The sequence below is a fragment of the Loxodonta africana genome, chromosome 10 (genome assembly GCF_030014295.1).
Source record: "Loxodonta africana isolate mLoxAfr1 chromosome 10, mLoxAfr1.hap2, whole genome shotgun sequence".
NCBI classification, from domain to species: Eukaryota; Metazoa; Chordata; class Mammalia; order Proboscidea; family Elephantidae; genus Loxodonta; species Loxodonta africana.
This window is the reverse complement of record NC_087351.1, coordinates 107079590-107102391: the sequence shown is the minus strand read 5'-3', so window position 1 is coordinate 107102391 and position 22802 is coordinate 107079590. Positions and strand designations below refer to the sequence as shown.

Sequence of the window (22802 nt, the reverse complement as noted above, 5' to 3'; positions counted from 1 at the left end):
TGATTCCAGGAGGCTGTCCTTGGCTACCTTTGCCTCCTGTAAGGTGTGTGGCCAGGGAAGGGGCCTGTAGCCAGGTCCTGTGGACAAGCCTCTGAAGGGCCTACCTCCAACTGCAGAGCCAGCAGCTGCCTAGAGGTGAGAGGCTGGAGGGGTCCCCATTAGATACTTGTTCTACCCCTTATGAACTGCTGACCCGTGCCCCACCACAGTTACCCAGCGATGAGATAGACTGTCTCGTTCAATTTTTGCTGATAAGAAAACTGAGGTCCAGGAAGGGGAAGTGAGTTGCCCAAGGTCACACAGCTAGGAAGCTGCAGAATTGAAACTAGACCTAGGGCTCCTGACATCCAGACCTGAGGGTCTGAGGCAGAGAATGGAGCATGGCTCCCAAACACCCTAACAGTGCCAACATGCTATCTTCAAGGCCTACAGCCTCCTCTCACTGTGCTGGGATTACCCAGCTTTGCTTAGGAATCACAACTATCATTTGATAGAGCTTTGCAGAGCGATTCTTCTATACCATCTCTTAAGGCTGTTATAGGGACTAAACCAAACGATTTCAATAAAGGGCCCAGCACAGGTCCCGCCCTCAGGCTCCTATGGGTGTCCCACCTCTCAGCCCTCCGCCCACCTCCTACAGGTGTTCCACCCCTCACTCCCCTACCCCCCATGAGTGTCCCACTTCTCGTCCCCATCTCCCCAAGTGTATTCCACCTCCCACGTGTGTCTCACCCCTCGCCACCCCTCGCCTCTCAGGGTGTCCCACCTCCCCCTCTGGCTTGTCTTTCCCCAAAGCAGTGATTCCCAACCACCTGGGGAGCTCTCAAAATAAGTTTGATACTGGGACACACCCCCAGGGATTCTGATTTAATTGGTCTGAGATGGGACCCAAGCGCTGATACTTTTTTAAAACAGATTTTATATACTTTTTATTTTCAGTAAATATGTTACTACTTAAAATCCTGTGCCAAGGATGACACGCAAACTTGTGAAGCGTTCCATATTTTTTTTGGAGCCCTGGTGACGCAGTGGTTAAGAGCTCGTCTGCTGATATAAAGATCAACAGTTCGAATCTACCAGGCGCCCCTTGGAAACCCTATGGGACAGTTCTACTCTGTCCTCTATGATCGCTGTGAGTCAGAATGGACTTGATGGCAACAGGTTTGGTTTTGTTATGTTACTACAGTATAACATACTCACAGAGAAGTGTATAGATTCTGAGTGGACAGTTCCAGGAATCCTTAAGAAGGGCTCCTCACCTGAGGAAACCCTCAGATCAAGAAATATAACACTCCTGGCTCTCTGGAAGCCTCCCGTGTGGCCGTTCCCAGTGAGTAACCCCTCAAAAAAAAAAAAATTAAAAAAAAATTTTGTACCCCCATTCTGACTTCTATCACCACAGATCAGTTTTGCCTGTTTTCTTATTGTTGTAAAAATATACATAACACACAACATTTGCCAATTTAGTGTTTTTCACATGTACAAGTTAGTGACACCTATTACGTTAATGACATTGTAAACCACCACCACCAATATCCATTGCCAAATTTTCTATCACGGTAAACAGAAACACAATGCTTCCTTAAGCAATGACTCCCTCTTTCCCCCTCCTTCCTGCCCTTGGCAGCCACTGATAAGCTTTGGTCTCTATACCTTTGCCTATTCTAGCTATTTCATATGAGTGAGATCATACAATATTTGTCTTTTTGTGATTGACTTACTTCACTCAGTGTAATGTTTTCAGGGGGCATCTATGTTGCAGTATACATCAGGGCTTCATTTCTCTTTATGGTTGACTATTCTTGAACTTCATATAAATTGGATCATGTATCAAATAAACCCATTGCCATCAAGTTGATTCTGACTCATGGCGACCCTCCAGGACAGAGTAGAACTGCCCCATAGGATTTCCAAGGAGTGGGTGCTGGATTCGAACTGCAGATCTTTTTGGTAAGAAGATGAACGCTTAACCACTGCGCCACCAGGGCTCCGAATCATCTATAACCAAAAACCAAACCCAGTGCCATCGAGTTGATTCCGACTCATAGTGACCCTATAGGACAGAGTAGAACTGCCCCCTAGAGTTTCCAAGGAGCGCCTGGTGGATTTGAACTGCCGACCTCTTGGTTAGCAGCTGTAGCACTTAACCACTACACCACCAAAAAAAAAAAAAAACACCAGGGTTTCCCCAAATCATCTATATGTGTTCTGTATTATCTGTGAGGTTCATCCTGCTGGTGTGTGTAGGCAGAGTTTGTCCACTTCACTGGTACATGCTATCTACCCTGGGAACGTATTACAGTGAAGTCGTTCATTCCACTGGACATTCAAATGGGCCTTTGGGTAGTTTCCAGTTGGATTTATTATGAATAGCACTGCTATGAATATTCTTGTGCTTGTCTTTTGGTACAGATGTATCTTGGGCATATAGCTAGGAGTGGAATTTCTAGGTCATAGGGCATGTGTATTTCCCCTTTAGCAAATATCATCAATTTTCCAAAGCGGTTTTACCAATTTTACACTCCCACCAGGGGTGGTGAGAATTCTGGTCGCACCACATCCTCCCCAGAGCTAGATATTTTCCATCTTTTATTTGAGCCATCTGAAAGGTATAGAGGCCTTGCATTGGTGTTTTCGTTTGAATTTCCCCAAACACTAATGAAGTTCAGCACTTTTGTGCTTGTTTTTTGGCCATTTGGAGGCCCTCTTTGTGAAGTACCCACTTTGTGAAGTACCTGGCTTAGTCCTTTGGGGATCAGTTAACTAGAGAATGCTGCATTAAAACAAACACCCTAAATAAGCATTGATTCTCATGGTCAGGTTGATTGGAGGCCGATTTCAGACCAGCTGGTCCAGGCCAGCCCTGGCTGGGACACTCACATCCAGGCTGCAGGCCCTGCTGGGCTGGGCTCCTTCAGGCAGGGTGGGCTCAAGTTGCCCCTCTTGGGTTCACTCTGGGGCCCAGGCTGAAGGGGTAGTGACTCCAGAAGGGGAGGCTCCTCTCTTGGTGACGGCAGCAGAGTGAGAGCAAGCCCCATCTCACAAGCCCATGTCAAGTTCTGCCTGCATCATGTCCACCAACATCCATGGGCCAGGGCAAGTCACATGGCCAAGTTCAACATCAAGGGGGAGGAGGGGATACATTGCCTCCAGGGGATGGGGGTGGGGTGAATATATGCTGAACTAACTGAATGATAGCACTGTATTTGGGGTACTTATAAAAGACTTCACATGACAGAACCACCAGCCAGCAGTCACACCGCACACCAGTCAGTCAAAGCAAAAACCAGGCTTAGTTGGTTTTACTTCCTTTCCTAAAAGTAGTCAACTCAGCCAAAGTTCAGTTCTCCCTTCAGGCATTTTTTTTTAGAAGAAAGTCCCGGGAATTAATGTGGCAAATTATTTTAATGATTGATTTTACCATCTCAAGTGGTGGGCCTGCCTAATTCATCTCTAGTATTCTCAGCCCTAGCACAATGCAGAGAAATGGAGAAATGCCCGGATAGGGTGGTGTTGGATGACAGGAAGAAAAGAATGCAAACATTGCTTCTAAGCTCAAGAGGGCAGGGGTTTTTATGTGTTGAGATCATTGTCATATTCCCAGTGCTTAGAAGAGTGCCTGGCACAGAATAGGTGCTCAGCAAATAATTACCCAGCTAGTGGATGTATGCACAGGTGGGTGCACAGGTGGCTGTCTGGAGTGGAAAGGTGAGTGGGTGGATGGTTGGCTGAATGAATGGTGGGTGGATGAATGGATGGATGAGAGGATGAATATATGGATGGGTGGGTGTGTGGAGAGATGGATAGACGACAGGATGTATAAGTAAATGGATGGGTAGAGGCTGGAAGTTTGGATGGTTGGACAGATGGATGAATTGGTAGGTGGATGGACGGATGGATGGAAGGATGGATGAGTGGATGGAGAGGATGGTTAGATGGGGAATGGACTGGTGAGTAGGTGAGTAAATGGATGGAGAGTAAATAGGCAGATGAATGGACAGATAGATGAATGGGTGGGTGTTTGGGTGGATCATATGACCAAATGGATGAATGAAAGAATGAGTGTGTGACTGCTAAATGTACAAAATCTTTAGTGACCAGGATGGTTTTGATCTCCTCACAGGGTTTTCTGACTGCTGCTTCCTCCCCCCACTGAGTATCTCAGCTGGAGGCCGGGGTGGGAGGTAGAGGAGGATGGCCACGGAAATCAGTGCCCGGAATAGACAGCGTGTCATTGGGAATGAGGAGTACAGCCTGTACAGCAGCCTGAGCGAGGATGAGCTGGTCCAGATGGCCATCGAGCAGAGCCTGGCTGACAAAACACGGGGCCCCACCACTGCTGAGCCCACCGTACCTGCTGGTGCCACCAACCACCCACCCGCCCATTCCTACCCGTGGACCAGGTGAGCAAGGGGATCAATGAGGTGAGCTGGGCATTCCATAAGGTACAGATCCCAACCTTTGTCAATCCCACAGTAAATTACCCCCGTATCCAGGACCTTCTAAGCACCTTCATGATTTACATTTATTATCTAACTTTATTGAGCCCTGAGTGTGCCAAGTGCTGTTAGGTGCTGTGCGCACTTCGTCTCATTTAATCTTCTTCAGGATCCTCGAGGCAGGCTCTATGCTATATTGTCATTTCACAGATGAGGAAACTGAAGCTCAAAGAGGCTAAGCAACGTGTCCCAGATCACACAGCTAGTAGGTAGGCCTGCAGAGATTGGAACTGTCTGGCTCTGAAGGCCATGTTCTCACCTTGCACCATGGTTTTAGGTTTGAATGAGGTGGGACTGATGTTTTCAGTCCTATCAGCACTTCCAACCCTATCCATGCAGTCTCCCTGGGAAAACATGCCTGGAAAGCAAAGGACATCTGCCTAGCAATCATCTTGCCCCTGGCCAGGCTTCCCTGTCTTAGCACCCCCTCATATCCCAGCCCCAGGACTAGCTACAGCAGTGCCAACCAATAGAAATGACCCAAGCCAGAACTGCAGTCTACTTATGCAATTTTAAATTTCCTAGTCTACCATCACCAGTTGTCGTGGGGTCGATTCTGACTCATGGCGTGTGTCAGCGTAGAGCTGTGTGCCGTAGGGTTTTCAATGGCTGATTTTTAAGAAGGGGATCACCAGGCCTTTCTTCTGAGGCATGTCTGGTTGGACTCAAACCTCCAACCTTTCAATTAGCAGCTAAGCATATTAATCATTTACACCACCCACGGGCTTCAAAATTTTCTATTAGCCACATTAAAAAAAGTAAAAGTTAACAAGTGGAGTTAATTTCAATCATATATTGTATTTACTCCAATATGTCCAAATATTATCATTTCCACATGTGATCAACATAAAAATTAGTAATGAGATTTTTACAATTTTTTTCACATCATGTCATTGAAATCCAGTGTGTATTTTATGCTCACCTGAAAAAAACCAAACCCATAGCCGAGTGACCCTGTAGGACAAAGCAGAACTGCCCTGGAGGGTTCCCAAGGCTGCAATCTTTACAGAAGCCGACTGCCACATCTTTCTCCCGTGGAGCAGCTGGTGGATTCAAACTGCCCACCTTTCAGTTAGCAGCTGAGTGCTTAACCACTGTGCCACCAAGGCTCCTTTTTGTACTCATAGCACATCTCGGTTTAGACCAGTCACATTTCAAATGCTCACTAGTCACATGTGGCCTGTGGGTACCGTGCTGGACAGCTCAGGTCTAAAGGACATTTTCTTTGTTAGAAGTGGGAGCCAGAGAGGTAATTAATGTTTTATTCTAAAATGCTTTTCGAAAAGAAAGGCACGCATTTTTAAAAAATGCTTTTGCTCATGATTGAGCCAAGGTCAAGTGTAATTGCTGTTGCCCTGGGGTGTGGGCCAAAAATCTCACTGTCCCCAGCAGCCAGTTGACTCCTGTGCGACTTTGGGCAAGTCACTGAACCTCTCTGAGCCTCAGCTTCCTTCTCTGGAAACAATAACATCAATAAACACACTGTTTCCAACATCCAGTTACAGTTGACAGGGGATGAAGGTGGGTGATGGTACAGCCCAGCCCTGTCCCCTGATGGAACCTACCAGGGTTCTTCCCAAACGACTTTGCCTCTTGGTGAGGCTGGACCACCTCTGCCAGGTAGGCTAGGAAAAGGCCCGGGCTGCCCAGAGCTGAGGAGGCTCTTTTTGATGGTGAGGCAGCAGCAGCATCTTTGGGCAGCTGGAAGGAAGATGAGGCTCCAGGACCCTGAGCTGCCCCTGAGGACGTTCCATTCTCCAACCTAATCAGAAACCAGAACCCAGAGCCAAGGACTTCGTTCATGGTGGCCTGAGCTGGAAAGGCCCTGGTTCGTGTTCTGGCTGGTTCAGCGGAAGTCAGACCACAGGTTCCTCTTTCTCAGGAGGGGATCAGGTTGGGGTAAAGGCATCCTCCCTGGGAAGACAGACAGCCAGCACATCCCCCGAGGCATCTGAAGTCTGCTCCCCTGTGGGGGAGCCCACCCAGAGTTCCCAGGACCCTTAAAATCACCAGAGCTGAGTGTCCCAGAGGCCCAGCCCCTGGCCTCCTCCTCCATTTAGTGGGCAGCACATAGGGACCCCAAGTGGGGCATTTATCCAGACTCCTGGGAACAAAGGTCTCACAGAGGAGTGAAATGGCTTATCCAAGGTCATATCGTCCTCACGTTTTTCCTTTTCTTTTAAGACCCAGGCACAAGGAATGTGGCGGGGCGGGGGGGGGGGGGGGAGGTGGGGGGAGGAGGATTCAGTGTGCATCTTCTCACTCTTCATGTGACCCGAATCCCCCGCCAAGTCCGGTTCTGCCCCTTCATCTCTGGAAGCTGGCGGTGCTTAGGCCCTGCTAGGCAAGCCAACCCTGTTAATGGGATTTCGAAATGCAATTCTCCTCCTTGTCCTTTCTCCTCCTCCCCCAAGAGCACACAGAGCGCTTCCCCTGGGCTGTTGTTGTTAGGTGCCATCGAGTCAGTTCTGACTCATAGCGACCCTATGTAGAATAGAATGAAGCACTGCCCAGCCCTGCTCCATCCACACAATGGTTGCTATGCTTGAGCCCATTGTTGCAGCCACTGTGTCAGTCCATCTCGTTGAGGGTCTTCCTCTTTTTCGCTGACCCTCTGCTTTACCAGGCATGATGTCCTTCTCCATGGACTGATCCCTCTCGGCAACATGTCCTAAGTATGTAAGACGCAGTCTTGCCATCCTTGCTTCTAAGAAGCATTCTGGTTGTACTTCTTCCAAGACAGATTTGTTCGTTCTTTTGGCAGTCCATGGTATATTCAATATTCTTCTCCAACACCACAGTTCGAAGGTGTCCGTTCTTCTTCGGTCTTCCTTATTTGTTGTCTGGTTTTTGCATGCGTATGAAGTGATTGCAAACACCTGGGCTGGCAATCATCCATTTACTTTATGCTTGTAAGAGCCTCCCATTGAGAATGCACCCATTTTACGGATGATGAACCGTGCTCAGCAGAGTCAGGAAGTCTGGCCTGCTGTGAAGTTCAGACACTTAGCCAGGCTCTGCTGCTCAGCAAAGGCCCCTTTCTGTTTCCTCCTTCCCCCTTTAAGCAGGGTTTTGGTCTCATTACATCCACCTCCCACCCATGGAGATTTGGGGTCCCTGAAGATGTGTGGCACACACACTTGAGCTCTCACCTGCCCAGACATCACAGGAAGGACGGGTTCCTGGTTCAGCTTTATCCCTGAGTATCGCAGTTCCCATCCAAAGAGACACAGAGGAGGTCTAAGAAAAGGGCATTTATTCATGTCCCCGGGGCTCCACCTGGCCACCTCCTCATCCTGCAGGGTCCTGCCAGCTCCTCACAGTCCTGCCGGATCACCCTCCAGGCTAGGTGGGTCACTCCTGACTCACTCTTGCCTTATTGTTTCCTTCATGGCCCTGAGCCTGACAGCTCAGAATTTTTTATTCATTTCCACCTGTTCCCATCCTTAGGAAGCTCCCTGAGGGCAGGGACCTCATCTTTCTGCCTCCCTGTGTAGCTCGGTACCTAGCCCAGGGCCTGACCCATGGCAAAACCCGTAGAGAAATCTGTGAGTGAATAAATGGGTGAACAAAGGAATGAATGAAGAGGCAGCAGAGTCAAAGTGGAAGGAGAAGTGGGTTTGGGGTTTAAATCTTTCCTCTATCATTTACTGGCTGTGCAACCTTAGGCAAGTTACTTAATCTCTCTGAGCCCCCACAGCCTCATCTCTGAAATGGCAATAACAGACACTTGCCTTGCTCACCTTTCAGTATTCTTATGGAACTCAAACAAGATGAGGTAGGTGCTGGAGCCTTCCTCACCCGCTGCAGCTTGAGTGGGCTTCCCCCACCTCCTCCCTTGTGCCCACCTTTGTGGTACTCTCTGCTTCCCAGACAAGCTTACTTGCAACCCTGGGCAGGCATGGTCTGGCCTCCTGACGGTGTCCCCAGCTACACTGTGATCTCCCTGGGGACAATGAGCAGATATTATTCATTATTGTACCCTTCACGCCCAGCAAAGAGCCCCGATCATTCTAGGTGCCCAGTAAATGCTTGTAGGCAAATAAGTGCACTTGGAAGGAAACCTGGTGGCACAGTGGTTAAGAGCTTGGCTGGTAACCAAAAGGTCAGCAGTTTGAACCCACCAGCCACTCTTTGGAAATTGTATGGGACAGTTCTACTCTGTCCTATAGGTCCACTATGAGTCAGAATCCACTCGACAGCAAGGGTTTTTAAGTGTATTTGAAAGCCAATACAATGCTTTAGAAATGTAATTGATTGCTTTCATCTTGTAACCAAGATGGTGACAGTGGATGTAAAGATTCAACTGAGTCTTTGGGGTCCTAGAAACAAAAGCCAGATCAGCATCCCAGAGAAAACAGGATGTTCCCTCTTAAAGCCATTTTGCAACTGCTCCTCTCTCGCCACAATGTAAGGGACAACCTTGGAAATACGCGTGAGGACCACTTGTCAACACTGGCCCGCTGAGGGCTTCTCAAGGTAGACCTGGTTTTGTGTTCCGTGGAGAAGTAGGGCCCATGCATCTGCGAAGCAGGGAGCCCCCAGCTACCCTGGCTGGACCAATCAGAGCAGGCTCAGGAAGCTGGGTCTTCTCATCCTTTAAACTTCTGCATTTTATTTATGGTTACATTTCTAAGAAGACAAAGCAGGAAAAGATGAAGCAGGCACTTGCTTAGGCTAATGTTTGCACAGCTGCGAATCACTCCACCCTCAACACTATGCACTTGTAATGTGCCAGGTGCCTTCCTGGCACTTGGATGTGAATCACCTGGGCCCTGCCCTCCCCAGGCTCGCCGTTAGTGGGGATAAAGGCCCAGAGGCACATCATGACCCTCAAGAACGCAGCAATGGGCTCGATCCAGTTTCAGAGGAGAGACTCAGAAAGGGTTGATTCCCTTGATTGAGGAGATGGGTTTTGCAGAACAAACAGGAGTTTGCCACAGACTAGAAGAAGCGAGCTTCTTTGAGCCTCCTTCCCAGAGTGGATGAGAGGCTTTGTGCAATGAGCCTGCCATGTGGCTTGGCCAGTAGCAAGCACCTAGTGAACTGCGGCACGGGTGGGAAGGCAGAAGTTGCCGCAGCGTGGGAGTTGCATTTTTCTCACCAGGTGATGCCTCTCTGCACAGGCCTGGGGGGATGGATTGGCCAGTGGGTGAGAGGAAAACTGAACTCTTGTGGGTGGGGGGCTGAGCCCGGAGACCCTGCAGGAATGGGGATCTAGGTTCGTTATAAACTGTCAGCCTTTTCCCTCTCTACCCAAGAGGACAGGGCGCTGGTTCTCCAGCAATTGAGATCTTGGCACAAAACCACACAACACCAAGATTACCACATAGGGTTTTACCCCTTTGGCGGTTGTCTTCATTACAATTTATAGAGTTCCCACTGTGGGCCAGTCACTGTGCTGGTGACACCTGTGCACATCACAGGGTTGGTGTGAGGCTAGTGGAAGGAGCAGAGGTAAGGGTGCTGGCACACGGCGCTTGGAGCTGACGCTCCATATTTGCTAACTCCCCTCTCTGTTAAGACGCTTACTGCCGTCTGCATTCAGGCCAACTCTGCCCGTCCTGGGCTGGCCTGGGCTCCCGGTGAGCTCTGATGAGCAGCCCATTTGCTGGCTCACCCAGGATCTGGGGGCAATGGCACCTCAGCCCTGCTCACCACCCTCACTGAGCCTGACCTGGCTCTGAAGTTGGGATCAGCAGACTCCAGGATTGGGGTGATGGTGACGCTGGGGTGGGCTGCAGTCCCACCTCCAGACCTGCCTGCCGACACGAACAGCCCAGAGGCCATGGGCCCTATGGGGGCTGCTTCCAGGTCATGACCTTTGTCCGCATCCCGCCCCAGCCAGGCCTTCTCACCTCTGATGACTCAGCCTGCGGTTTGCTCTGCTGGGAATTCCCCTGCTCTTGGCCTCCAGGGGAAGTGGGGCCTCTAGCTTTGATCGGAAAGATGTTGGAGCCTGGCTCCCCACTCAGCTCAGAGACTCACAACTCAGTAACTCTGAGCAGTCATCCCTCTGGCCCCCAAAACCAAGTTAGTGCACCCCAGTTTCCATGCTCCCGGGAGGAGCCCCCCTGCCTCCACCCCAGCTCCTCCTCTGCAGCTCTGTGGTTGTGTGTGTCCTTGCACCTACCCCACTGGCCTCTGAGCACCTAGAGGACCAACAGAGAGAAGTACCTTATGGAGCTTCAGCCCCGGCCCCTGGCACAGGGCCTGGCACCCAGCAGTAGCTGGGATGCCTTTGCTGAATTGAACTCAGGGTCTCTGTTTCCTTATCTGCAAAACGGGAACAATACATCCGCTGCCTCCATCAGACAGCGGGGAGGATGGAAACGAGGCGAGGCCTGGACGGGCTTTGTGAACGTTGGCCGTGTACAGTCGGGCAGGGATGTGGTCGCGGCATCATCTCACCACCTCTATCAGCCTCACTGTTGCTGCTGCCGCTGTTGTTGTTATTATACCATCAGAAACAGGTCCTGGTTTGGGGTGGTGTGGTGGTTTTCACCAGTCCTTATTACCTCACTGGGGCAGCGGAGGTTCAGTGATAGGATTCTTGCCTTCCATGGGGGAGACCTGAGTTCAATTCCTGGCCAATGCACCTCACTTAAAGCCACCACCAGTCTGTTAGTGGAGCTTATGTGATGCTATGATGCTGAACAGGATTCAGGGCAGCCCTTTGTATTAAGACAGACCAGGAAGAAAGGCCTGGTGATCTACTTCTAAAAATCAGCCATGGAAACCCTATGGATCACAACAGTCTGACCCACACCTGATCATGGGGATGGCGCAGGACCAGGCAGTGTTTTGTCCTGTTGTGCATGGGGTCACCATGAGTCGGGGTCCATTTGATGTCAACTGACCACAAAATTACCTTACTGAAACTTTCTAACCACAGTAAACGATTGGGTTCCATGCATGGACAGTGATGAGGGTGGCCAAGACCCAGGGACCACAGGGGAAAAAACACCAAGGGCCTTGTTAAGGCAGCAGGGCTGGAGAGCTTGGAGGGTGGCTGGCCAGGGCCTGCACTCCACTCACCCCTGCCCGGCTGTCCCCTTTACTTGGGTAGAGCGAGCTCGGAGAACACTGAATTCAGCACTTCCAGGGCCTGGGGGAGCTCTGGCAGCCAGGCTTGCACCCTCCAACCCCCGACCAGGACAGCCCCACGGGGCCAGCTTTACACGCTGAGTTTCCCATACAGCTCATTTCTGCTAAGGCTCCACAGCTACGAACGCAGCAAGGAGCCCTCTGGCCGGGTCTTGCCCCTGTTTAGCAAATGAGGAAACTGAGGCCTGGAGTCGCAGGTCTGTGAGTGTGGAGGCTGCAGACCTGGGGAGAGGAATCTGAAGGAACCGGGAAGGCAGGAAGGTCTGCACCTTTGGAGGAGGGAGCTCGGCCAGGGCTCTGGCAGAGGCCAGCTCTGACTCTCGCTCACCCACCAGCTGCCTGGGGCCCTGGGCAGTTCCTTGGCCTCTCGGTGCCTCGTCTGCAGGAGGGCAGTGACCTGAGCATCACCTCCGGGGTGGCTGTGAGGATTAAAGCATTAACACACCCAAGGGCTGATGGTGGCATCTTGTCCTCCCCCCCCGAACGCTCAGTAGAAGGTAGCAGCAATGAGAGCATGATGGTGGAGGCAGGCAGGCCTGGAGCCAGCCCTGAGATGAGCTGAAGCAAGGACTCAGTGTGTCCTGCCTTCTCTCTCTGCCTCCCCACCCTGACCCTCCAAGGATGTCCATAAATCTGAGCGTCCTGGCCTGTCCTGGGAGAGTATGGGTCCTTCCAGGATCACAATCCCAGCACCCAATGCCCCAGGGTGCCTGTTGCCAGCAGTGATGCCCTCCAATCCCACAGGGTCTGCCAGGCCCAAGACTGTCTGAGCCTGCTGGGGTGTAGACAGTCGGGGCCTGTCCCTGCTGGGCCACAAGCCGGGTCTCATTCCAGGTTCTCGGTGTGGCTGCTGCACCCCCTTTAACCCCTCCATCCTCACAACAGCCCAGTGGGGTGGATGTGGGGCATCTAGGGCCAGAGAAGTGCAATGACAAATGAAAGGTCACAGGTGTTGTGTGTCCCCTCTTTGCCTGGTAGTCCACCGTGCACTCTCTACCACTCATTCACACAGGCCTCACCCAGGCCCACCAGGCAGGGCTGTTCTCAAGGCCATCTTCCAAGCGGGGAAACTAAGGCACAGAGTTTCAACCTGCCCAAGGTCACGTGGCTAGGAAGTGCCAGAGCCTGGATTTGAGGCTGTGTCCATGTGTAGCCCTAGCCCTGGGTGCCTTCCTCCTGACCTTCTTGCTGTGACCTATATACTGTTTGCTTCAAACTCTTGAGGTGGGGTGAGGGGCATGAGTCTCTCATGAGGAGTTGGTGAGGTGGGGCCGGGGGCACATACGTGGCTTGGTCTCTCTGCTCTGCTTCCTGTTACCCGCTCTCCATGAGTTCCTGGTCCAGCCCCGAGGCCTGTTCACCCTGGGCCCTGCAGCCCACCGCTTCTCATATCCTCCCGGGGTGAAGAATGTCACCTTGCTTCCTATCTGCCTCCTGTGTGGTTGGCTGGGGAAGGGGACTGAGAGGTGGGGGTGAGGTTAACCTCACTGTTGTCTTATATGGTCATTTAACTCTCCCAGGGCTTCCTCCAAGGGCCAAAAATAATCCAGAGACACAGCAGCTGTGTCCAGAGCACAGAGAGGACGTGGCCATCTGCTCTGGTGCAGAGCCCGCATCAGTCTGTCTGCCCCCTCTCGCCCTGGCGCTCCCCCTGCCTGCCTCCAGCCATGACCTGCTTCTCCTATGCAGAGTACTTCTCTCTCTTTCACTCCTGTTCTGCGCCCTCCAGGTCCGCTGCGCAGCCTGAGCGCCCGCCAACCTCAGCCCACTTGGGCTTGTTCCAAGGGGTCATGCAGAAATACAACAGCAGCTTGCTCAAGACATCCCAGCCAGTGTAAGTGACCCCCACCCCGGGACTGTCCGAGTGCACTCCCCCAGTTGGACTTGCAGGGGTGTAGGAAACAGCCCACGGCGTGCAGGAAAGCAGGGACACTGAGGGGGACCTCTCGGGCCAGTCCCTCCCAGGTGTGTCCCTCTCCAGCCCAGCTGCTCCTGGTGAGTTGGCACGGTGGCCACAGACCCTGTCCTCAATGAGTGCCAGTCAGCCTGGCGTGTGATTCTCTCTCCAATTCTCTGGGTGGGGCCTGGGGGCTGGAATAACCTCCTGTGAGGCTCTGCTTCTGGGGGTCAGCAAGAGGGAGGCCCAGCAGAGTTCAGAGAAGCTGACGAGTTGCTCCACCTCTGGTCTGTCCTCCTTGTCTCCCTGTCACCTATGCCACTCATAGTATATCTGAGCCCATGTTCTGTTTTGCTTTGTGGTCCTTCTGGGCTAAGTACCATGTGCTAGACCCAGAAAGAGCTACAGCAGGGATTCTGTTGGACTGGCCCTGGGGTCCTGGGCTAGCTGGGTTCTTGGAAAATAGCCCTGTCCTGTTCCCTTCTCCACTCCCCCATTTGACCCTAGAAGCAGCTAAGAGCAAAAGAGGGGTCCTGCCACTGGAACCCCTATTTCTTTGCTCAGTTATGTTGCAGCCAGGGCAGGAGGGACTTGGCCAATGTTTTGTTCTCCTTCCTAGCTCTTTTCATTCCTCCTGCCCCCAGCGCCTTGGTGCTGCTCTCCACACTGCTGCCACTTCCTGTGTGATGCCCAGTGAGCCACTACCTTCTCTGAGCCCCCCATTCTCTGTGAGGCAGGGCTGGAGTGGACCAACTGGCCTCCCGGGTCCTGGTCTCAGATGACCTGGGGTCCCCCGCAGCCTCCTCCAAGTGGGTGGGGACTTTGGCTGAGGCCACAGAGAAGCCGATAGTTTGGCTGAGGGCTCCTGGCTCCTGGCCCGGCAACTCAGACCCAAGCAAGGTGATGTTGTGTGTGTGTGGGGGGGGGATCCTGAAAGTGTTCCCGTGACACTTGTCCCTCCCCCAGCCCCCAAGACCATGAGAACAGCCTGCCCTCCCTCTTCACTGCAGCTGGGTCCCACAGGAGACTGGGGAGATGGGACACATACCCCACCGGCCTCTTCCTGATGCCAAAGGGACTGCACTGGCCACTCTTCAGAGGGCCTGGTCAAGGTGGCAGTGATGATGTTGACAGGATGTCAGGGCATATCTGGCCCAGTTCCCCATCGGCCTTGCTGCGTCTCTAACTCAACCGGCATCTTCTTTGCTCTGATGCTATTAATACCCGAAGAGGCTAAGAGTTGAGAGGAAGTGCCGCTCACGCTGGAGGAAGTTGCAGGGAGGGGGTAGGGGCTGGCTCTGGAGACCCTCAGATCCCACCCGGCCCCCTGACATGGGAGTCCCCGGCCTTGCCTTCTCCATCTGGGAAATGGGACCGTTTATGCAGACCCTCCCCAGGAGTGTGCCTGGGAGTCACAGCAGTTGTGGTCCTCACTGACTCTCCAAGGATGAGGATGGGGGCAGGGGAGCTCAGTAAATGAGTGAGTGAATAAATGAATGAATGAATGAACAAAGTGGCTTTAATTGAGCCAAGCAAAGAATGTGTCATTCGCATTAGCCTTGAAAGCTCTTTGACATTCAGAAGTTTTAAATTGTGAAGGGTTCATATTCAAGTACTGAAGTCTTTCAGCAGCTAAATATTCTGGGGGCAAGGATGGAGGGAGGGAGTGAGGGGAAGAGTTGGGAAGACAGGGGGAAGCACCCCCTAAATGTGCAGTGTGAACAGAGGCCTCACCTGAGGGTCTGGGCTTCGTCTGGGAGCTGCTGGTGAGCCCACCTGGGCCCACGAAGGTGGGTGCCTGTAACTGTGAAGGCATCACGCTCCAGGCAGACATCGGACAGCTGAAAAAGCCTCCTCTAGAGGGATTTGCACCTCCCTTCGGAGGGTGGCACTGTGTGCCTAATCCTCTTCGTCAGAAGTGGTCTCAGTATAATAGTAGCTGCAGTCACTGCAGGCCTGGCTCCCCAAATTCTCCTCCTGCCACCAAGGAGTTCTGTCTAGAAGCGAGCCTCAGTTCCACCTGCAGAAGGCGCCTGCCATGTTTCCGCCTGCTTCTAGCAGAGCTTTACTGAGCGTCCACTCTGTGCCCGATGTGAGCTCAACTCAGGGACACAGGTGTGGGAAAGCCCCGAGTCCAGCGACATGCACAGGGAGGGCGCTGCGATGGATAAGACTTGAGCCAGCGCCCCCACATTTACCTTCATGAACAACAAACGAACAAAAAAAGCCCCTTGCCGTTGAGTTGATTGCAACTCACGCGACCCTATAGGACAGAGTGGAACTGCCCCCTAGGGTTTCCAAGGCTGTAAATCTTTATGGGAGTAGACTGCCACATTTTTCTCCTGAGGAGCAGCTGGTGGGTTTGAATTGCCACTCACTGCTCGGTTAGCAGCTGAGCACTTAACTACTGCGCCATCAGGGCTCCTTCCCTCTTGAACAAGATCAAGTGTAAATAAACATAATTCACAAAGAAACAAGCACAACTCTATTAGGGGAAGAGGTGGTCTTTTTGGACATGGAAGGGAAAAGGAGTGAAATGTTGGAATTCCTATCACATGCCAGGGTCAGCATTCGTTCATTCACGCATTTAGTTTTCACACGACCAATATTTCTGAGCGCTCCCTGTGGACCAGCCACTGAGCCAGAGCCTGGGAATAAAATGGTGAGGGATACAGAAGAACACTGTGGCCTGGGGATGAAACGGTAAGGGATGAAGAGGGACATGTGCTGCCCTCAGGGAGCTCATAGTCAGTGGGGGGAGAAACATGAATTGTCAAGCCCAGTGGTCATCTGAGGCTCCTGGTCAGGGGGCTGACCTAGTCAGGGAGTTTGCGGTCCTCTGGACTGAGGAAGCCAAGGTAGGCTGAGGGCTGGAGGGGCTAGGTCAGGGCCAGTTCTGGGCAGAGGGGACAGTTTTCAGAGTGTACATTTGTGTGGGTCAGAAACAGTCATCCTCCCCCTTTCACCTTGAGGACACTGGGCTGCAGGGGGCCAAGGGACAGGCCGAGAATCCTGCACTGCGTGAGCCCACAGCCGGCCACACTCCTGGCCACCTCCAGTTCCCACTTTCTCTCTGGGGGAGAGTGACACCCCCCTCCCCACTGCTGTCACAGGGACCCAGTGATAAAGGCCATCAAGGACGGCGATGAGGAGGCTCTGAAGGCCATGATCCAGGCGGGGAAGAGCCTGGACGAGCCCAACAAGGAGGGCTGGATACCCCTGCATGAAGCAGCCTACTACGGCCAGCTGGGCTGCCTGAAGGTCCTGCTTCGAGGTGAGGGCAGCGAGCGTGGCTGGGGCCCCTGAGGTGGGGCTGGGATGCAGGAGGAGTGGGAGGGAACTCCTTCCTGCTAGAGCTCCGTGAGGCGGCCAAGACAAGACTGTTGCACCTGTTTGGCTGCTAAGGTCACTGTGATGGGAGAGATGAAGTGGCTTGTCCCCCACCCCCTCCAGCACACCCCCCCGCCCCGCCTCCTCTCCAGGCCTCCCAGGACAGGGGTGCCAGTTCCTAGAAAAGGAATGAGGGTGGCTGGCCTTTGGAGAGCCACTGCAGCTTGTTCCAGGATGAAGATTCCAGGGGCTGATGGATGTGGTGTGGAAGACACGCAGCTGTGCCTGTGCCCAGCCAAGGCCGCCCCACCTCTGGGGAACCCTAGGGTAGCCCTACCTCCTCCTGAGCCCCGAGGCAGATCCAAATGGGTAATACCTGCAGGCAGGGCCCCTAGCTTCCTGAATGACTGAAAAAGACATGCTTCTCCCCTCAAGGAGTCCCTGAGTGGAACAAATGGTTAAGTGCTAGATTACTAACCACAAAGGTTGGAGGTGCCTCGGAAGAAAGCCCTGGCAATCTACTTCTGAAAAATCAGTACAGTTCTACTCTGACACACGTGCGGTTGTCGTGAGTCAGAATTGACTCAATGGTAACTGTTTTTTTTTTTTTTTTTTCCTCTTTTTGTCCTCAAGCAGCACAGACCCCGAACAGCCCCCCAGGCTCTAGGGCAGAGACAGCTGCGTGAGACCGCAAGTTTCCAGTAGTGGCTAGAGGGATAGAAAAGGAAAGCAAGGGTCATTCAGAGAGAGAAGGGGGCCAACCAGCAAAGGCTTCCCAGAGGAGGTGGTGTGTGCGTGGACTTCTATGACTGGGCAGCAGAAATAGCCAGTGAGAGCGACAGCGTTGAGGACAAAGAGGATGAGGGCAGTCTGGGTTTGGTTAATGCCAGAGGATGCTGTACGCTTCTGTCCTCGGAACTGGGAGGGAATTGGGAATGCCTTGGGTTTGGGGGGCACAGTGGTCCTCCTAGTTCATGAATTCCCTGTTTGTTCTCTTCCCAGCATATCCGGGCACCGTGGACCAGCGCACCCTGCAGGAGGAAACGGCCCTCTACCTGGCGACATGCAGGGGACACCTGGACTGTCTCCTGTCTCTGCTGCAGGCTGGGGCGGAGCCTGACATCTCCAACAAGTCCCGAGAGACACCGCTCTATAAAGGTGAGCCCTGGGTGGACTTCCCCAAGGAAAAGCCCAGAGGCTAGGTGGCATCCCGTAAGCACGTAAGGCGAGAGGCTGGTTCGGATGCACAATTCATGTCATTGAATCATTCATTCGTGCACACAGTCAGCCAATATTTCCCAAGTGCCTACTAGTAGTGCTACTCACGCTGAGGGCGCCGAGGGTCCAAAGATGAAAAGATGTGGCCCCTGCCCGTGCAGCCGTCCAAGTCCAGCAGGCACAGACACGTGGACAATGTGACAGTCATCTAACAGCAATGAGCTTGCCTGGGGTGGCAGAGGGAGAGGTGCAGAGGAAAGATACCCAAGGAGGTGGTACCTGAGCTGAGCCTGAACAGGAAAGATTTACCAGCTGGACAAGCAGGGGGAACAGCATAGGCAAAGGCAAGGAGGTACGAGAGATGTTGTGCCTCTGGGATGTTTGTTTAAGAAAAATAAACAACTTGTGTCTTCCTCAGGACGTCATCCAAGGACATTCATTAGCTGCCTGAGCAAAGCCCAGACTCAAGGTCTGAATAATGTTAATAAAGAAAACCAGTTGCTGTTGAGTCGATTCCGACTCATGGCGATCCCACATGTGTCAGAGTACAGCTGTGTTCCATACGGTTTTCAATGGCTGATTTTTTTCAGACGTAGATCACCAGGCCTTTCTTCCAAGGTACCTCTGGGCTAATAGCTGGCTTTTATTGTGTGCTTACCATGTGCCAGGAACTCTTATTTCATTTAACTCTCATTTCCATCTACATAAGAGGTAGATACTGCTACTGTCTCCATTTTACAGATGAGGAACTGAGGCACAGAGATGGGAAATAAGTTGCCCAGGAACATACCACCAGCAAGGGTAGACCTAGGATAGAAACTCTACAGGGCAGTTCTACTCTGTCCTATTGAGTTGCTATGAGTTAGAATCAACTTGATGTGAACAGATTTGGCTTTTTTTTTCGGTCAGTCCTGCCTACACACATAAGCAATCAGCTTCGGGTCTTATACACTGATGCCTTTACGCTTCGAAAAACCATGGAAACCTCTAATTTCCCATGTGGGTCATCAGTATCTGGCACTGGGAACATTCAGTAGCAAGCAGGAACAGTGGCAGGTATCCGGGTCAACTGCAGACCCACAGTGGACGGGTCTCCCCAGAGTCCATGCCTGCCTGGGCACCAAAACCATTGCCTCCAGCCTCAGGTGTCCCAAAGAAAGCTCCGTGGAGCTAGACAAGTCACAGCCAAAAGCTTGGGCCCTGGTCGTGAGTGTGCTCCTGCCATGTGCCAAGCACCATGCTTGGGCCTCTCAGGCACCATCTCACCCAGAGCCTCCACAGGGTCCTCTAAGGAAGGTTTTATTATCTCCACGCTACAGGCGAGGAAACCCAGCCTCACAGAGGGTGAGGGCCTGCCTGTGGTCCAGTTTGAGACACTGCACAGTTAGCCTCCCTGGACTGACCCAGAGAAGCTTCCAAATGACTGACACCCCCTGCAGCTTCCCTGGTGATAACTCTGGGCCAGAGCCAAGGGTGCATTTGGGGTCTACAGAGAGATGGGGCTTAAAACGGAGGTTTGAGCACCTTGAGAAAGACTTGGCGAGCTGTGCTCAGCAAGATAAGTTTTACCCCAGATTATGAATAGTCTTTGAGGAGGGGTATTGAGCAGGAGTATACATAGTCTGCTCCTCATCTAGAAGATTCTTTTGGCCTTGGAAATGTGGAGGGCAGAAGTGGGTAACACTGGAAGAGGAGGCGAGTTAGGGAGATTCTGGAACATTCCAGGGGACAGAAGCCAGCCTCCTGGCAGGGAAGTGACAAATAACACAAATATCGTAAGAGGAAATGCCACAGGTGATTTAAAAGTGATCCTGACAAGATCTCAGTGGTACCTGTACCTTGCTTGAGACCCAAGGGTTTGGTGATTGGAAGGTAGACAAGTTGTCCATCTTGTTCTACATCACAACATAGTGATTACGAGCACAGACTCTGGAACCAACGACCCGGGTTTGAATCCTAGCTTTGCCACTTACAATCTGTGTGACCTCGGGCAAGTCACTTAATTTCCTCATCTGTAAAAAGGGGATAGTAAACACTACTGATAGTTCCAGACCTCTGACATATTTAAATTATGATGACCCACATTTACGACTGTCTAGTTTTTTTTGTACACCTTATCGTTAGTAATATGTACTGCATTTAATGTTGCAGTGTGTACTATGCTGATATTATCGTTCTCGGGTCTTCACTAGCAGACGTTCGAAGATTGGATTTGTAAACATACTGATAATAAAAGGAAATAATAATGAAAACTAAAAAAAAAAAGAAGTATTTGACTTCTGTTAGAATCCATTTAACGACAGAGTCATTCGAATGTAACCTGTCATAAGTGGGGGACTACCTGTACATACTTTAAAGGTAGTTGGGAGAATTAAATTGGTTAACTGATGTACAGTGCTTAGATCAGAGTACCTGGCACATAGCTAGCTTTACATACATGTCAGCGGGTATTATTACTAGTATTACCATTAGTATTACAATTAGTTTTATAGCCTAGGGGCATCATAGGGCCTGGTAGGTAGCAAAGACTCTGGATATTTGCTGAGTGAACGGCTGAAGAATGAGTGAACGAACTGATAGATGCAGTCTTGGACGGCCTGGTCCTGCCAGCCACCCTGCTGACAGTCTTGCTCTCTCCTGGGTGCAGCCTGTGAACGCAAGAATGTGGAGGCGGTAAGGATTCTGGTGCAATACAACTCAGACACCAACCATCGCTGCAACCGAGGCTGGACAGCTCTGCATGAGTCCGTCTCCCGCAATGACCTGGAGGCTATGGAGATCCTGGTGAGCGGAGGTGCCAAGGTGGAAGCCAAGAATGCCTACGGCATCACCCCTCTGTTTGTGGCTGCCCAAAGTGGGCAGCTGGAGGCCCTGAGGTTCCTGGCCAAGCACGGTGAGTGACTTAGAGTTCCTGGGTCATGGAGTCCCCAGGGCACAGCTGGGAAGGACCTCAGAGATCAGCTCTAAGATAGCATTTTCCTCAAGTGCTGGGTTAAGAATTCTGAGGTTGTGTCTGGGGTCAGTGGGAAATAATGCTAAGATCCATTAGTGATGTCTGCAGTTAGGACAGACATGGGGAGTGGGGGCACACATATCACGTAGTTACCACTTAAAGGACTAAGGTGCGCCTGACCCAAGCCGTGATGTTTTCAATTGCCCCATATGCATGCAAAAGTTGGACAATGTATAAGGAAGACTGAAGAAGAATTGAAGCCTTTGAGTTATGGTGTTGGTGAAGAACATTGGCTATTCCATGGACTGCCAAAAGAATGAACAAATCTGTCTTGGAAGAAGACAGCCAGAATGCTCCTTAGAAACGAGGATGATGAGACTTCGTCTCACATCCTTTGGACATGTTATCAGGAGGGACTAGTCCCTGGAGAAGGATATCATTCTTGGTAACATAGGCAGTCAGTGGAAAAGAATAAGACCCTCCATAGGATGGATTGATATGGTGGTTGCAACAATGGGCTCACGCATAAAAACAATCATGACGATGGCACAGGACTGGGCAGTGTTTTGTTCTGTTGTACATAGGGTGGCTATGAGTCAGAACTGACTCGACAGCACCTAACAACAACAACAACAATTTAGCCCAACATCCTCATTTTGCAAATGAGGACTCTGTGGTCCAGAAAGGGAAGTGACTTCTCTAAGGTCACGCAGCAAATTAGTGGCACGGCAAGGCAGACTCCAGGTCTCTTGACACCCCAACAACCACTTCTTTTTCCAGTATGTCACATTCAGAGCCAGAAGGAACTCAGACAACATTCACATCACCTCCTCATTTTGTAGGTGATGAAACCAAGGACCAGAATGGGAGAATGATTTGTTTTAGGTCACACAGCAAATTAGTGGCAGAGTTGGGATTTAAGCCCAGGTCTTTGGACTGTGCCTGTGAAATATCTTTACATATGTAACTGGGAAAGATAAAATAATATTGCCCGCATTATGGTGTCGCAGTAGCAGAAGACCCGAGGCAATGGTAGATGTTCCTTTGGTCATTGAGTATTACATTCTGTTCTCCTGAAGACCCCCTCTGATTTCTTCTTCCTCTTCATGGGAAGTAACCCTCCCTCTCTAGCAATAAAAAAAAAATTTTTTTTAGAGAGGCCAAAATAACTCAGACCTTGGGGCTGAATTGGCATTATTTACTGGAGACCTACTGTGTGTCAAACACTGTGCTAAGTATGAACACAGATTGGATGAATGGAGTTTTCCCCACAGGCTTACGAGGTAGATACTGTTCTCGTCCCATTTTGCAGATGAGGAGACTGAGGCTCAGAGAGGTTAATGACTGGCTAAAGTTCTCACACAGTCACAGGGATTGGATTCTAACCCATGTCCATCTTGGCTCCAAATTGCATGTTGGTTCTACTGCATCACCCTTCCTCGGGCCTTGAGAGTTACCAGAGCAGGGCTGTGCCCCAATGAGCAGACTTCTCAGCACATGCCTGAGCAGTTGGGAAAACGGACCCAAGGCACTGCTTTCAGCCAGGGACAAATGCAGACTGACCAGCTTGGGAACAAAGGGGCACGGGCAGGGTCCTGGGAACCCAGGCCAGGAGGCTGGATGCTCGGCGGGTGTGGGGGAAGCCAGCTAACTCTTAACATCTGACCTGGTCTCCTGCTGACGCTCTGAGTCAGGGTCTGTTCCCTCCGTGGGCCGAGTCCCTTTTAAAATCCAAATATTTTTCTTGTGTGGAGCAGGCGGCTTTGTTAGCGGGGTCCAGGCCTTCCAGGGAGCATGA

The 22802-nt window shown here is 51.5% G+C and overlaps 1 protein-coding gene across 2 annotated transcripts in view; it reads left to right on the top strand.

The window, feature by feature from the left end:
• The first annotated feature begins 3141 nt into the window (after positions 1-3141).
• Positions 3142-22802, top strand: part of ASB2 (ankyrin repeat and SOCS box containing 2) — a 34455-nt gene continuing 14794 nt past the window's right edge. Inside the window, exons 1-5 of one of the 2 annotated variants that reach the window (XM_003408844.3) lie at positions 3142-4403; positions 13336-13440; positions 16617-16777; positions 17836-17991; positions 20699-20944. In XM_003408844.3, the coding sequence (XP_003408892.1) occupies positions 4195-4403; positions 13336-13440; positions 16617-16777; positions 17836-17991; positions 20699-20944 (877 nt within the window). In that variant the 5' untranslated portion in view covers positions 3142-4194. Of the gene's footprint in view, positions 4404-13016; positions 13441-16616; positions 16778-17835; positions 17992-20698; positions 20945-22802 lie in introns of those variants that run through there. The other variant, XM_023546527.2, reaches the window with a different exon arrangement.